General features: G+C 39.4%; 1 protein-coding gene across 5 annotated transcripts; it reads right to left on the bottom strand.

Annotated features, from left to right (window-relative positions):
* Window positions 1-41: 41 nt before the first annotated feature.
* Window positions 42-15,602, bottom strand: slc9a1b (solute carrier family 9 member A1b). Of its 5 annotated transcripts, none has more exons than XM_051137272.1 (12): window positions 15,280-15,602; window positions 9,345-9,805; window positions 8,943-9,193; window positions 8,055-8,272; window positions 7,434-7,636; window positions 7,262-7,351; window positions 7,099-7,169; window positions 4,538-4,708; window positions 4,357-4,453; window positions 3,683-3,781; window positions 745-814; window positions 42-667 (listed from the first exon to the last, which is right to left on the bottom strand). In XM_051137272.1, exons 1-12 carry the CDS (start codon window positions 15,461-15,463, stop codon window positions 462-464), a joined length of 2,121 nt encoding a protein of 706 aa, XP_050993229.1. In that variant the 5' UTR covers window positions 15,464-15,602; the 3' UTR covers window positions 42-461. The 5 variants fall into 5 exon arrangements, with proteins under 5 accessions (XP_050993229.1, XP_050993232.1, XP_050993228.1 ...); XM_051137275.1 differs by lacking the exon at window positions 15,280-15,602 and adding exons at window positions 10,415-10,526; window positions 10,624-13,325 and having other exon boundaries at window positions 4,357-4,708; window positions 9,345-9,830; XM_051137271.1 differs by having other exon boundaries at window positions 4,357-4,708.
* Between the last annotated feature and the right edge of the window lie 1,539 nt (window positions 15,603-17,141).

The raw sequence follows: 17,141 nt of genomic DNA, 5'->3' as shown, positions 1-17,141 counted from the left end.
GCATCGCTGTGGAGACTCAGACATAAGCCTGTGTTGATGATCTCCTGAGACTCATTAAGTTAATCCAAAATACTGTGAAGAACAGTGAAATATTATAACCGTTTAAAATAAGTGTTTTCTGTTCAATCGCAGCTGAATTTTCAGCATCATTACTCCAGTCTTCACTGGAAGTGTCACATGATCCTTCAGAAATCATTCTAATATGCTGATTTGCTGCATTTATGATTGTTATTCATGTTGAAAACAGTTATTTTTGTGGAAACCGTCGTACATGTTATTTTTCCAACACGACCTATTTTTCAGGATTCACTGATGAATAGAAGGTTTTGAAAACACCAGCATTTATTTGAAATAGAAATCTTTTTTAATGTGATAAATGTATTCACTGGCACTTTTGTTTAATTGAATACATCATTTTTTCCACTGCTAAAACACACATAAAACACACAGAAACAGTGCTGTCAGTCTCTGTGACGGACGGGCTCCTCGTCTTCCTCCAGCAGCTGATCTGGACCCGGATCGCTCAGACAGCGAGGCAGTTTCTGCTCCTCCGCGTCCAGAACGAACTTCACGCTGGGTTTGGGTCCTCGGCTCTCCCGGGGCCCGTCCGACGTCTCGTCGGCGACGGTGACGAGGATGCTCGGTCTGGCCGCAAACGCTCGACTGTCTGCAAGAGAACGTCAGGAGTCACATCTCAAACACCGCAGTCACAGAACGAGAACGAGTCCGATCTGAGACGCTCACCTGACTCCACGCGCGCTCTTCTCACCGGAGGAGACTCTGGACGAGCAAGAACCGTCAGAAAGTGGCTCATCTGTGAACGTGACGGTCAGACATACTAATCATCACTTTCTTTAAACAGAACCGTGCAGACATTATCACCACAAAGTTAGTCAGTAAAGCTGCTTTGAAACAACACTTGCTGCTGTACAAAACTAATCCCTACTGTGAATCATCACATTTTTTTTAATCTTCATTGAACAATACCGAATTACATGAAGGGAACGCAATTCACCACGTGTGAACTCCCTGCAGGCGCTTTTTCAGATTTTTTAAACATTGTTGTGATCCACCAGGGGCGAAAGGAACAACATTCTGTAGTCAAACAGCACGGCCAGATCAGACTGCTTTCCATGAGAATTAGTTCCTAATAGTGTCTGATAGTAAAATAGCCTATTTATATTAGAATATCACTTTAAAATACAATTGTACAGTTTTCATTTACAGTTTCATTGTACAGAACTTGAAACAGAAAAATACGAGTTTGATCTTGAACATTAGAAACACAATGAGATGCTGTTCAGATCGCTTTTATTGAAAAACTGAATCAACCTTTATGCCACACACAGAGAAACGTTTAGAGGACAAACGTGTGTCAAACGTAGGGATGCAATGATGAAAATAATACAAATGTGTGACGATTAAAATAATAATAAAAAGATATTAAATGAATCATGATATAATTTGGAGTAAAGGTTTATATAAATGTATCTGTGAGGGGAATCTGTCTGTGGAAAAGTCTAGATGGTGTTTTCTTTTCATCTTGACTCTGTATGATGCATATTAAAGGAAAAGTTCACTTCCAGAACAACAATTTACAGATAATTTACTCACCCTCTTGTCATCCAAGATGTTCATGTCTTTCTTTCTTCAGTCGTAAAGAAATTGTTTCTTGAGGAAAACATTTCAGGATTTTTCTCCATATAATGGACTGATATGGTGCCCTGATTTTGAACTTCCAAAATGTAGTTTACATGTGCCTTCAAAGGGTTGTAAACGATCCCAGCTGAGGAAGAAGGGTCTTATCTAGTGAAACGATTGGTCATTTTTTTCAAAAAAAAAAAATTATATACTATTTAAGCACAAAAGCTCATGTAGCACAGGCTCTGGGATGCTCATCCACAGGTCGTTCTTGAACGATTTGTTCATTTTGAATGAATCTTTAATGTGACTTGGGAAGGAGGAGTCATCTCGGGGAGTGAATCGTTCAGTCGCGCATGCGCAGCATTAGGTTCTGTACTGAATTAGTTCGCCTGTTTTGAGTCTTTGGGTTTTTTGAGTCGTTCGTTCATCTTATGGGGCGTCACGTGTCACTGATTTTGCTAAAATGAACGAAATGAATCAAAAAAAGATTTGTTCATTTTGCTGAACGAGACTCAGAGTCGGTGAAATGATCCGAACTTCCCATCACTACTACAAATCACGTGTAAGTTCATCGTCTGTGTACTGAGTATGGAGAAAAACTCCATCTTATTTTCTCCTACAACTTCAGAATCGTCCGACATCGTTGTACTTTTTTGTTTGTAAACAGCGTTTGACTTACTTGCACTTTCTTAGTCTTCGCGCGTTCGCTTTGTAAACACTGGGTCTGTAGTTCAGTGTGACCTTTTGACGTGATTCAATAGTACGTGAACGTTATTTTCATTTTTCAAAAATAATAATAATAATCGATTGTTTCGCTAGATAAGACCCTTTTTCCTCGGCTGGGATCATTTAGAGCCTTCTGAAGCCGCATTTAAACTACATTTTGGAAGTTCAAAATCAGGGCACCATATCAGTCCATTATATGGAGAAAAATCCTGAAATGTTTAACTCAAAAAACATAATTTCTTTACGACTGAAGACAGAAAGACATGAACATCTTGGATGAAAAGGGGGAGAGTACATTTTCTGTGAATTGTTGTTCTGGAAGTGAACTTCTCCTTTAATGTGGTGTTCATAAGCGCAGCTCCGCTTTGTTTACATCGGTAACCAAGGAAACGCTGTATCGCTGCTATTCCTTAAGCGCCACCTGCTGTCAGAGAGTGAATATCTCATTCAGGTCATCTGCTGTTTTTGCTTCATGCAGGTATGTTTCACAAAACTAAAATCAGACCATTCTGTTCTTTCTTAAAATTTTGAAATTCTGAATCTAATTTAGATTAAAAACTGCTCATGTATGCAGAATCTTTGTTTGCGTTGTGATTAAAATGCAGCAGTTGCCTCTTACTTTAAATGCAAAGAGCAAAGGCTTGGTTTGCTTATATGAAGAGATTTATTTATGTTATTTATGTATTTATTTATTTGATTTGGGGTTTGTTTTAAATTCTCATTTTGTTAAAAAACAAATTGTGAGAAAATTCATTCATCGTAACCCCTTTTGTTCACTTTTTGCCAGTTTGTTTACATAAAGCCACGGTTTTTATTTTATAATTAAAAAAAATATATATAAATTATTTTCCATATACTCAATAGTAAGCAGATTTTTTTTTTGATTATTAGTCTTTGATAAATCAGTGATTATAAACATTAATTTTGATGCGTTATTATTTTTTGTGCCGTGTCAGATTTGAGAAAATGGTGCTATCATGTTAAAAATAGCTGAAAAAAAATGTTGAAGCCTTGCCAACAGAATGAAAGACTGTTAGTAAACAACATGATTTGATGCTTAAATGGCACTGGGATTAAATATTACAGTTGCAATGGGGACTTAAAAAAAAATTAATGACAGGAAATGAGGCTAAAACATTACAATTCCAATACACACACACTTTTTTGACACAATAATGTCGTTTGCATTCGCAGAAACAGACATTAAACGTCTCCAAAGTTGCACACGGGTTCCTGTAGACGACTGATAACGACTGCAGTCACGATCGGCTCAAAACTGCGTTTCAGATCTGAAGGTTGGTTTTTCACTCACCCTTCTCTCCATCTCCACGCGCTGCTTCCTGAGAAGCGTCTCGCTCCAGTCGTCGTCTTCGGCGTCGGGCATCAGCGTGTGTCGGCTGTACGAGCGCAACTAACGCCACAGACACACACATTTGAAAACCTCAAAAAACATCTCCATTACTCCATTACTCGTACATTAATCAACTAGAATATGAAAATCACTTTTCTGAGAGATGAATCAAATTTAACTGATACAAATGTGTCACTGAATCTTTTTGAATGGAGGTGATTTTTTCTGACTCCGTTGACAGAAGTTTGTTCTTGTGTTTAATCACATTTTGTTCAATTTCTCAGAAAACAAGACGTCATGAGTTTTGATTCTCCAGTAAATGTATCTTGATTTAGATACTTGTACTGGAACAAGAGAGAAATACTGATGAATATTGTTTAATGCCATGACTGGCTATGAATTTAAGACTTTCTGTGATTTAGGACTAAGGTCTTCATTTGTGGATTGATGAATGTAGACATTTTAAGGGCTGGAGAAACCTTGGACTGGCGTCTGCAGCACAACACAAATGTACAGTTATTTGTCAGGCCAGAAAAAGTGACGCTTAAGAGTTATTTTACTTTGTTCCAATCTAAAGTCAGTGTGCAGATGTTTCTGTCTGTGTTTGTGTGTTTTGTGTGTTCAGTGCGTCTCACTCTCTGTCGGGTCTTCTGCAGGTTTGCTCGCAGGATCTTCCTGATTTCTTCTTCTCGTACTTTAGAGATGTTGAGTGTTTTCTGGCTCCGCTGCTGTCTGCACACACACACACACACACACACACACACATGTATGAGAGGTGAGATGCAGTACATGAGTGTGTGTGTGTGAGATACTGACGGTGCGGCTGCAGTGACGGCGGTGCTCAGACTGGCTGAACTGTTGCTCTCCAGCAGCGTCAGGGCCTGTTTGAGCTCCATCTTGTTGTAGAAGGAGATGAGCTGCGGCTCCTGCGATCGTTCTCCGCCGATCAGACAGCGCTTGATGTAGTGCTTATTAAAGCGGTTCAGCCTGCGGACGAACAGAACGTTAACAGGAAAGATTTACGACATTCCTCACGCCTCACGACATTCAAAGCCATTTGAGTAGGAAAGAGTTTTTACTGAAACACTGACTCTAAAATGTACATTTTCTATTAGCTGAAAACCAAGAATGGAAATGTAGGAAAATCGGGAAGTTTGTCTGCGCGTGATTATACGACAATTACACCCAATCATTTTGATGGCGGACTTTAGTATTTTAGGGTTATTTCAGTATTATTAAAACAACATTTGAGACGTTCTGATGTTCATTCATGTTGATTTGCTGCTGAAACAGATGATCAGTTCACAATACAACAAGAGTTATGTAATCAGATTACTTTATCAAGTAACTATTAAAGTAACATAGTACTTTTTAATTTACCAAATATCTGAGTTACTTTTTCAAATAAGTAACGTCAGTCACTTTTTAATTGATTGACATTTCTCCTGTGCCCATGTTGAGAGAAATCTGGAGTAAGAGGTTACTTTAGTTTGATAAATGTGAATAAATGTGAACATGCATTAATTCACCTCACTCACAAAAGAAAAAAAAACAGATTGAGAATTTCGCGAAATAAATAAAAAACTGTATGGTGAATATGGTAAATTATACAAATATCCTTTTAATCCCATTTAATTTTAATCCCAGTGTCTTTGCTGCTGACCTTCCATGATGCAATTCAGCCATACCAGAGTATGTGAGCGGAGCGGAGCGACAACAATTTCCCCTCCGCGCATTTTATAGCCGCTCCGCTCCGGGTTCACTGATACCAGAAACACCGCTCCGCCTTCGCTCCGTGTCTAAAATATATCAGTATGTTTGAAATACCACAGTTCTGTTCATAACGTATATTAAAAGAAGAAAATAACAGAAATAAAACGAAAGTATAGTTTTAAAGTGGCTTATTGGAACACAAGTGCGCAAACTTTTTTCCTCATGCCAAGCTAACATGTTGTCAGTCAGCATTAAAAGGTATAATTGCTGCTTTTTGCAGTGCAAATGTTTGTGATAAAAAATAATAATAATAATAATAATAATAATAATAATACGACAGTCAGTTATTTTACGTACAGATCGCTGCATTTCTTATAGATTTCTTCTCATTCGAAATCGGATATACAGATGAAGTACCACAGTAAGTTTACATTTGTTTGAATGCATTATTGAGAGAGCGATTGCGTGTGAATAAGTGTTGTACTTGTTAAAATCACCCTTTCACTTGAAAATATTCAGTATCTTGAAACTACAAACTAATTTACTGAAAACTATAACTTTCTGCTCATGTCCATTGCCGTCGTCCTAGTTTTCACATTCGTTCTGATTTGAGTGATCCATCTCCATCAAGCTAAATAGGCTATGTTTAACACATGAATTCTTGCTATATATGCAGTTATATTATGGGTCGTTGTCATGAATTGTACTCGTGATGGAGCGGTAGTGGAGCGAGTAAAAACCACAACGCTCCGACTTTTAAAAATTTCTGCTCCTCACTCCATTAAAAATCACACCGCTCCGCTCCGCTCACATACTCTGAGCCATACTAATAAGCAAATAATTTTTTTTTTATTTCTGAATAGTGTTAAACTTTCTTCTTCTGTGTTCTACTGTACACACATCAGTTTACTCTTCCTTCAGCCTGAGGCTTTTGGTGTGAAAGGACTTTTACGTTTGACAAAAATAGAACTTTTTATATTAGAAAAAAAAACAAACAAGTCCTGCCCAGATTTGAAAAGTAACACAAAACTAATGTAACGCATTACTTTCCATAAAAAGTAATGTGTAATTAGTTACTCTTTTAGGGAGTAATGCAATATTCTAATGGATTACTTTTAAAAGTAACTTTTCCCAGCACGGTTCACAACAGCCATCTGTCACGACCAGTGTTGAAGAAAGTCTCTTTTAAAAGTAACGCATTACAATTTTGCATTACTCTATGATAAAGTAACTAATTGCGTTAGTTACTTTTTATGGAAGGTAATGCATTACGTTACTATTTCGTTACTTTTTGTCACTTGGGCTGGGCTTGCTTGTTTATTTTTAATAACAAAACAAACCCCAATGTTATATTTTTGGCAACTGTAATGGGCATTTCACACCAAAACTGAAATGAATAAGCCTCTGATTTGGACAGGAGACATGTAAGTCAATAACTGGGAAAACAAAACTTTACTTATTGAATAAGTAACTCAAAAGTAATACACTACTAATTACTTACTAATTAAAAGTAATACGTTACTAGTAATCTGATTACGTAACGTAATATCGCACTGATATCGTCAGCGCCCCCTAGCTCTAGTTTGATCACGTATGCAAACATTCTGCTGAACGTCTCCTGTCGTGGAGCAAACGGTGACGGGACGTTGGGTTCTGAGACGCACTTGTCCCTCCAGTGATGATGTCCGTAGTGTCCGCACACGCCCTCGATTCCAGCCAGCAGATGCTCCAGAAACTGCAGAGACACAAAACAGCAGCGATTCACCATCAAACGCGTCAAACGGCAGAGACGACGCTCTCGTGTGCGTCTGAGATCAGCTGCAGCACCTGAGTGTGAATCTCCTCGTTTATTGAACATTTGCTTTGTTTCTTCTTCTTGACAGCCAGAAGGTCAACGAGCGGTCGAATCGTCATTCCCTAAAAAACAAGACGACGTGGAGCGGTGAGCGTTTACGGCCACAGCAACGCGACGGACGGATCCTTCGGCGGACTCTCTCACCTGCACGAACACGGTGAAGAAGATGACGGTGATGATGGCCGTCAGAAACATGTCCTTCATGGGAAAGACGTCGCGGGACAGCAGGAACGCTAACGAGAAAGCGATGGCGCCCCTCAGTCCGCCGTACGCCACGATGAACTGATCCTTACTGCTCAGCTTCACCATCCGGTACTTATTAATGATGTACGTCAAACCGACCACACCTGCGCGACAGACGGACAACAAACACAAAACAGACAAACAACACTAAAATTCAGCATCATTACTCCAGTCTTCAGTGTCACGTGATCCTTCAGAAATCATTCTAATATGCTGATTTGCTGCTCAACAAACATTTCTGATTATTATCAATGTTGAAAACAGTCGTGCTGCACAATATTTTTGTGAAAACCATGGTACGTTCTATTTTTCAACATTCCTAGATAAATAGAAAGTTCACAAGAACAGCATTTATTTCAAATAGAAATCATTTGTCACATTATAAATGTCTTTACTGTCACTTTTGAGCAATTTAATGCATCCTTAATTTCTAATATAATAGCAACCTCAAATTTTTGATCTATTCCAAAAATCTTCATTAACCCAAACATGACGTGTGCCAGAAACCGATCAGCGTCTCACCCAGAATCCTGGACAGCAGACACAGGGCGATGGTGATGGTCACAAAGGTCCAGTTCCAGACGTGCGGCCCGGCCACCGTCGACACGCCCAGGAAGATGAAGATCAGGGTCTCGCTCACGCTGCTCCACATCTTCAGGAAGTACTTGATGGTGGTGTAGGATTTGTGGGAGATGTTGGCCTCCACGTACGGCCGCATGACCACGCCGCACGCTATGAGCCTGCGAACAAACACAAGTAATCAGATGACTTTTTTGAAATAACTAGTACAATAACACATTACTTCTAAATGTACTTTTGAGAGTTCAAAATGAAGAGCTCCAACCCATGTTCATTAAAGGGGTCATCGGATGCCCATTTTCCACAAGTTGATATGATTCTTTAGGGTCTTAATGAGAAGTCTATAACATGCTTTGGTTAAAATTTCTCAGCGGTTGTGTAAATCAACACCCTTTTTACCTTGTCAAAATCAGCCCTGCAGAAATCAGCCTGTTCTGGTTGATGTTGCTTTAAATGTTAATGAGCTCTGCTCGCCCCGCCCCTCTCTACTGCAGAGTGATGAGCCCTGCTCTGTTTACTTTAGTTGCGTTTAGGCGCCAAACTTGCCAACTAGCACGTTATTAGGAAAGGCAATTTCAAAGATTCATTAAAAAAAAACCTTATACTCACTTCTGCTGTAAGTGAAGCTGGATCACGAATGATTAGTGTGAACACAGACAGATATATGTAGATCGGGAGGCGGACATTTAGTAGAGTAACACATTTAGTAACTTTTTTGTGGAGTAACGCAATATTGTAATGCATTACTTTTAAAAGTAACTTTCCCCAGCACTAAACACGGCGCGAGCGTCCGAGACGAGAACTGCGGCGGCGGGACAGAGAGACACTCACGCCATGATGCCGGACAGGTGGAACACCTCGGCCGACAGGTACGCCATGTAGCTGTACAGGAAGACGAAGAGGGGCTCGATCACACGCGTGTGCGACGTGAAGCGCGAGGTGAAAGCCGCCAACACTCCGTACACGCCGCCCACCATCACTCCGCCCAGCGCCACCACGAAAAAACACACCACGCCCAGAAACACGTCGCCCGCCGTCACCTCGCCCGCGTGCCCAAACTCCTCGAACAAGTGATACAGGACCTGAAGGAAACGCACACACAGTTAGGTCACACAGAGACAACAACCGCCCTCAAAACACGCAAAATACACTAAAAGCGCCGTGTCGTGCATGTCACGCCACCAGATGGCGATGTCACTTGGTAAATAAAGACCACACGCGCGAGTCTCTCACCACAGTCACGGCGTCGTTCAGCAGAGATTCTCCGAACACCAGGATGTGCAGCAGCTCGTTGATGTGGATCTCCTCGAAGACGGCGAGAACGGCCACCGGATCCACGGCCGACACGATGGAGCCGAACAGCAGGCAGGACAGCAGATTGACGGACGCCAGGCGGTCGGCCTCCAGGCGGCAGACGCCGTACAGCACCGCGCCCATGAAGAAGGAGTTCCACAGCGTCCCCACCACCGCGAAGGTCAGGATGGTGCCGGCGTTCTCCGTGAAGGGCCGGATGGGCAGGAAGTAGCCGGCGTCCAGGATGATGGGCGGCAGCAGGCACAGAAAGAAGAGCTGCGAGTCGAGCACGGGCGGGTCCTTGCCCATCACGCGGATCGAGCCGCCCACCAGCAGACCCACCACGATCAGCAGACAGCTCTCAGGAACCACGCCCGACAGATGCGGGATCAGATGGAAGCCTGAACGACAAACACACACGCCGCTCTACAAACAATTCAAATGAAAAAACTCAAGCAATCTGAGTTGCATTATATGACAGTAGTGAACATTAAAAAAGCATGTTTTGATTTTTCTTTTCTAAAAGGTTGCTTGCCTGTATGTATTTAAAATATCCTTTAAGATTTTGTTTCTCACTAAACTTTTCTTTTAGTATCTCCATTTTTATCTCCATGTGGTTCATTTCCAGAGATATTGGGACCTCAGTGTGGCTCCATGACAGATTTTCAGTGGTCAAAAACCAAATGTGGGTCACTTTACATTCCGATACTCTTTTATTTTTAAGGGGTCATCGGATCCCCTTTTTCCGCAAGTTGATATGATTCTTTAGGGTCTTAATGAAAAGTCTATAATATACTTTGTTTACAAATTCTCAATGGTTGTGTAAAAAGCACGCTTTTTACCTTGTCAAAATCAGCTCTGCAAAAATCATCCCATTCTGAGGGGATTGTTCCTTTAAATGCAAATGAGCTCTGCTCGCCCCGCCCCTCTCTTCTCTCTGCAGCTCTGAGGGATTGTTTACATTTAGGAAAGGTGATTGCAGAGATTCATAAAAAAACACTTATACTCACTTCTGCTGTAAGTGAAGCTGGATCACGAATGATTTGCGTGAACATAGACGGATATATGTAGATCGGGAGGCGCATTCCCTTCACAAACAAACGTAATCCACTGCATCTTCAGCTGCTCAGATGTCGGGAGTAAATGACGACCACTATGTTCATTATTACATCCAGCAACACAACACCTCAATCACTCAATCAGAGATATTCTTGTGTACCTTACATCCCTGCTCCGGCATCGAAACAATGGAGGTTACTGGACTGTTACAGCTGATCTGAGGTAAGACGCTCATGTCAATCAACTATGGTGGGAGTGGCCTCTGTCATGTGACGCCACAACGACAGGCATCTGAGAACGGCTCGATTTGAAAAAGGGGATATTATTTTTACAGATTAATTAAAAACCACTGCATGGATTTTTATCATTATAGGGTAGATTTGTACATACACTGACAACACACATTATTTGTTCAAACAACATGAAAAAGTGAACTTAGCATCTGATGACCCCTTTAAAAAAGCAATGACTGAAGAGTAAATAATGTTGAAACTAAAAAAAGTATCTTGTTTCCCTCTTATCAAAAGAATTGCAGAAAATATTCCTGAGTGACTAAAAAACACATCTTCAAAAGTTTGCGTGACTGTAATTAAAGATGTCTCTTTTAGATGTCTCTTTTAGATGTCTCTTTCCAAGGAAACTTTTTTTAAGCATCTACATTTTAACCCTTTAACTGTCACTCCCATTTTTGAACACCGACATAAAAATGCACTTAAAATGCATTTAAATTTTGAGCTGCATGTACACATTATAACCGTCATCGTTAAAGTAAAAATATCATTTTAAAAAATTGAGGATGGAGGATTATTAAAAATGAATCGGTGAAATGCCTGGTTTGGTAAAGCGATCAGCCCCCTGGAGGATACCATTATAAACCTGCTCAGGTGCAAGCAATTAACTTCCAGATTAAACACCAGGCTAATTGCCCCACCTGACATCTATAGTGGTGGTGTTGATTACTTCAGAATAAAATGAGCCATTTCTTGAAGACTCCACTGTTAGTATGTTAGTATTGCATGGTACGGCAAAGAATTTACCATGGTTGGAAAAAAGTGCTTTCAAAAGACCTCTGGGATAAAGCTGTAGAAAGGCACAAGTCAGGAGAACATTTCAAAGGCTTTAGCTTTCCCTCGGAGTACCGTTCAAAGCATCATTAAGAGGAAAATGTATGGCACCACTGGCACATTGCCTAGATCAGGCCGTCCACTGAGTGGCCAAGGCAGAGCCCCGACTGAAAAATCCAATCGAAAATCTGTGGATGGATTTGAAGAGAACAGCCCACTGGCGCTCACAGCAGAACTTGACTGAACTTGAGCAATTCTGCAAGGAAGAATAGGCAAATATTCCCCAATCAAAGTGTCCAAAGCTAGTACAGACATATCCAAAAACACTGATGGCTGTAGTTAAAGCAAAAGAGGGATCTATGAACCAATAAATCAAGGGACTGATGACTTTCCCAACCCTGTTTTTCTAGCTTTTTTTTTTTTTTTTATAAATGTTTTATTAACCTGTTGTGTTTTTTTCTTTCACTGGTTTGATGTTGTAAGACCAAAATTGTAAATAAAGCTGGAAAAGTTATTTGGAATGGGGTTTGCTAAAGTCAACAGATTTCACTAATAGAGCGACCGATCACTGTGTGAAATAACCTCATGATGCTGCCATCTTTGCCATCACGTTTAACCCCCTGTAATTTGGCTCTGAATCTCAGCTGAAATTGTCATTTGACATTGATATTTTGGATTTCTTATTCATTTACTCATTTCTTTCACCTGAAAAAAAAAAGATCAGACGGGCCTGAAATACAGCTCCTCATCACACACGATGACAGCCTCAGCGCTACCCACAATCCCGTGCAGCTCTGTTGACGTGACAAACACACACGGGCACATGTGTGTGTAATACAAACTAAAGCCTGCACACACACCACTGACGTCAGCTTTCTGCTCAGAATGAGATTTCAGACAAATACGAATCATACCCGTGTATAATTAACTGGTAACCTGTTTAAATGCATGAGCGGCACACAGTGAAGAGAAACCTCATCTCACGCTCCTCCTGCACTAGTGCTCAGAAACATCCCATGATGCACCTGATGAACGTCCAGAGCAGAGATCCACACCCAGAGGAAGCTCGAATATAAGAGAGGCTTCATCTGTGTCACAATCACACAACGACATCACTCACATACTTTCTTATCATTCCTCACTTCACTGATATTATGAAATGTGTGTGTGAAAGACATGATGTCCCATTTTGGCGTTTTTACAAAAGTGATTTTCTATACACAGAAAGCACATTAAATGCAAGTGTTTTCTTTAATATTAAAAATAACTGACAAAATATGGGTAAAATAGCGTTCCATCCTCATTCAGCGTAACAGATGTATTAATGTAAGAACGAAACGACATATATTTTAGTGATTAAAATTTTCCTGCTGCCGAGATTTAAAGCTACAGTTGACTCGTTCTGAGAAGCTGGACTGTGATCTTTTAATGCCGTTAATGACTCTTGTTCAAAATATGCCTGACAAGATTTTTTGATATACAAAATAATGTTTACACTGAACTAAATCTCTTCTGTAAATCATGGTAAACATTTATTTTGCTCAGGAAAAAAAAGATAATCAGGACAATTTCTAATGTACAGGGAGAAAAAATGAAAGCTGGGTCATTCTGTGTCGACTCATCCAGAGGTCCCCGGCTCAAATTTTTGATTTTGCTAATATTTTTACTGAAGAAAGATAGACATGTATAGTGATGAAAGCTAAAATATGAAATGTCATGGAGGAATATTTACTTTTGTAGAGGAAGGTATTTTCACCTTTGATTCAGAGTAAAATCACAGGGGGGTGACATATGACTTCAGAAAGATGGCAGCATCATCATCTTATTTTTACACAGAGATTAATAGTTCTGTTAGTAAAATCTGTTGATTTTATCAATCTTTGTTGCATTATGTGCCAATGGTGACCATTCACAAATGGAGAAACAGCACTTTTCAAGGTTTTTTCTCCAAAGTTTGCATGTCTGTAACTGAAGAAATATTACAGATATCTTAATGCCCTTTTAGATGTTGGGTCTTAACAAACTTTTCCTTTTGGCGTCTTCATTTTTAATGCCGTGTGAGATTCGATTTCAGAGATAATGGAATTTCAATATGGCTCCAGGAGAAAATCAAGAAACTGTACACATTTTCAGTGGTCAAAAACCAAATGTGGGTCAGTTTGAAAAAATATGAGACATCTTTTCTATTAAAGAGGAACGTCTGAAGAACAAATAATGTTAAAACTAGAGATGTATCTTGTTTCTTTCTGTCAAGACAACTGCATTGAACAAACCTGAGTGCCATAAATATTCTTTTTCAAAAGTTTACTCAAGAAGTATTAAAGAGATCACAATATGATTTTAGATTCTAGTTCTAACTAAACTTTTCTTTTGGAATCTTTCATTTTAAGGACGTACATCGTTCAGGACCAGAGATAAGGGGATCTCAGTGAGGCTCCATGTCCAGATATGGATGGATATTACCCATTTTCAGTGACTGAAAACCAAATGTTGTGATTTTGTTCATTTTAACAGCTTCTGAAGCTGCCAAGAGTTCAAATCTCGATATCTCAAGGATGAAACTATTACAGGGTCTTAAAAATGAAGATTCAAACAGAAAAGTTTCTTAGGAACCAGAATCTAAAATCATCAGATATATTTTAACACTTCTTGAGTTATAGACACACACATTTTGGAAAAATGATATTAATGACACTCAAACAGGTATTGCTTTGATAGAGAGAACCAAAATGCATTCCTAGTTTGAGCATTACTTATTCTTCAGACATTCCGCTTTAAATACAGTAATATCAACTGCATACAAATCGACCAACATTTGGTTTTTAACCACTAAAACAGGTAATATTCAATACATGGAGCCTCAGTGAGATCCCCATATGAACAATGGACTGTCTTGAAAATGAAGATTTTGAAAGAAAAGTTTATTTAAAACTAGAATTTTAAAGCATATTGAGATATCTTTAATACTTCCTGAGTTATATGCAAACTTTGGAAAAATCACTCAGACAGGTGTTCAATGCCATTCCTTGAACATTCAAAAAAAAAAAAAAAAAATTAAAGAAAGTAGCATTTTTGCAAACTTGACCCACATTTGGTTTTTGACCACAGAGAATGTGTACAATTTAACAGAACCATACAGGGCCTTGAAAATGAAGACACCAAAAGGAAAGTTTGTCAAGACCCAACATCTAAAAGGGCATTAAGATATCTTAAATATTTCTTGAGTTACAGACATGCAAACCTTGGAGAAAATTTTGAAAAGTGCTGTTTCCCCAGTTTTGAATGGTCACCATTGGCACAAAATGCAACAAAGATTGATAAAGTCAACAGATTTTACTAATAGAACTATTAATGTCCGTGTAAAAATAAGTTAATAATGCTGCCATCTTTCTGAAGTCAGTTTTACTCCTCTGTAACTTCACTCTGAATCGAACGCATGTGAGTGTGTTATGAATGTGTGTGTGTGTGTGTGTGTGTGTGTGTGTGTGTCGTCTTTATCTCGTCACACACTCAGTCTGAGTGCAGCTGCTCTCTCTGATAAACTCATCACGATGTCAGAGAGAAACAGACACACTTTCAACAAACACACCGCAGCCTAAACACCAGCAAACGACAGATGTGTTTCATCAGAACTTCAGACGTCAAGCATTCATTAACGACACTCCTGATGAACTGCTGTAATATCAGCATCACGAGGCGAATATGAATGTACAGTAGCTGCTGTGTGATAGTGATGTGATTGTGATTCTCACCCAGTTTTATGAGTGACGCGAGCAGAATCCACAGCGACACCTCGAACGGCATCCGAACGTAATCATAATTAATCGACAGCACTGGAAAAACTCCCAGACCATGAGGATCCGTGTGATTCTGATCACAAAACACCAGACCGCAACCAAACCCGAGCAGAAGCAGCAACAGCAGCATCATCTTCATCTTCACCTTCACTGTCGGTCCCTCACACACACACTCACTCACTCACTCACACACACGAAAAAGCCGCAAAAACTTCAACTCCAGCGCGACTCGTATCGCGATGTTTGCGCATGACAGCACGAGACAACACACACACACACACACATGTTGGGTTTACATGTTTTATGGGGACATTGCATAGGCGTAATGGTTTTTATACTGTACAAACCGTATTTTCTATCACCCTACACCTAAACCTAGTCCTCACAGGAGACTGTGCACACTTTTACTTTCTCAAAAAAACTCATTCTGCATGATTTATAAGTCTGTTTCCTCATGGGGACCTCACAAATGTCCCCACAAGGTCAAAATTTACTGGTATTACTATCCTTGTGGGGACATTTGGTCCCCATAACGTGATGAATACCAGGTGCGCGCACACACACACACACACACACACACACACACACACACACACACACACACGAGATGTGAGCAGATACAGTTGTTCACTCACTGCACTTCATAATTCGCTCATATGGACGCGCTGTGACGTCATCAAACGCAGACGCGCTGCATCACCGCTTCACTGTATCATATATAAACACATCTATAAACAGAGCTGGATGGTTTAGTGATTGCATGTAACCTGGATTACGTAATCGGATTCCAAAAATGTAGTGCTTGTAATTAGAGTAAGTTACATTTTAAAATACTCGTAATCAGACCACAGTTACTTTGTACTGATTACATGATCACATTCACACAATGGCCATAAATTATTCATCATTTACTGATTCTCTCTAATTCCTCTTTTTTATCTTTTAAATCTTCCTTTCTAAAATAGTCTACTGCTGATATACACTCAAAAAGTCCATTTTTGTGGACATTCACACATATTATTCAGCTGGCGACAGGGTTTGATCGGTGGATTTACAAAAATCATTTCAGGTTTAAGTGTTTCAACACTGCATCAGCTACTGATGAACATTCATTTTTATTTGAATTATCACTCAGTAGGTTATTTAACCATGTATTATTATGTATTATTGAAAGGCTTTTGTCTTTCAAACTAATTCAATGCACAGATTCTCATTATTTATTTGCAGACATTCTCAAACTTTTTGTCGTCTGAACCTCTTTCACCTAATTTATTTACTTCACAGGTCCTGCTCAGTCAGCAGTTCTGTAAAAGACAGTTTCTCCCTTTGCGCTGAACGTTTAGTGTCATAACTTTGCAGATGTTGTTTATGTTTAGCAGCAACATCACTAAACTAAAAAAAAATGAGAAATCATAATCAATGACCCCTTTAAGAACCCCTGAGATTTAAAAATAAATATTTTAATAATTATCACATTTGCATGTTCACGGTTCTCTGACATTGGTTAATAGTCATGTCTTTTTTAGTAAGTGTATTATTTAAATTGTTATTTTAAAATGATTTTAATTTTACATTTTAATGATTTAATAGCCTTTCATTAAACACACAAACCCCCTGCAGTTCCTTTACGAACCCCAGTTTGGGAAACCTTGATGTAATATCAGCACTTCATGTTGCTAATGATAATGAAAGGAAAAGATTTTCTCACTCTTTGTATTTTTACATCATTACGGTACAAGATTATCCTGTTAAAATCAAAGTGATAAACAAGTTAGGTCAAAAGTAATCTGAATATATTACCTAAAATGTGTAGTGTA

Source organism: Labeo rohita, chromosome 19 (genome assembly GCF_022985175.1).
Source record: "Labeo rohita strain BAU-BD-2019 chromosome 19, IGBB_LRoh.1.0, whole genome shotgun sequence".
NCBI lineage: Eukaryota > Metazoa > Chordata > Actinopteri > Cypriniformes > Cyprinidae > Labeo > Labeo rohita.
This window is presented reverse-complemented; position numbering and strand designations above follow the sequence as displayed.

Coding starts and splice junctions, on each gene's coding strand:
- slc9a1b (XM_051137271.1), bottom strand. CDS start 15,463: ATGAAGATGATGCTGCTGTTGCTGCTTCTGCTCGGGTTTGGTTGCGGT. Junction 9,806..15,279: donor CGCGTCACTCATAAAACTGG/GTGAGAATCACA, acceptor TTTGTCGTTCAG/GCTTCCATCTGATCCCGCAT. Junction 7,352..7,433: donor TCTTCACCGTGTTCGTGCAG/GTGAGAGAGTCC, acceptor CTTGTTTTTTAG/GGAATGACGATTCGACCGCT.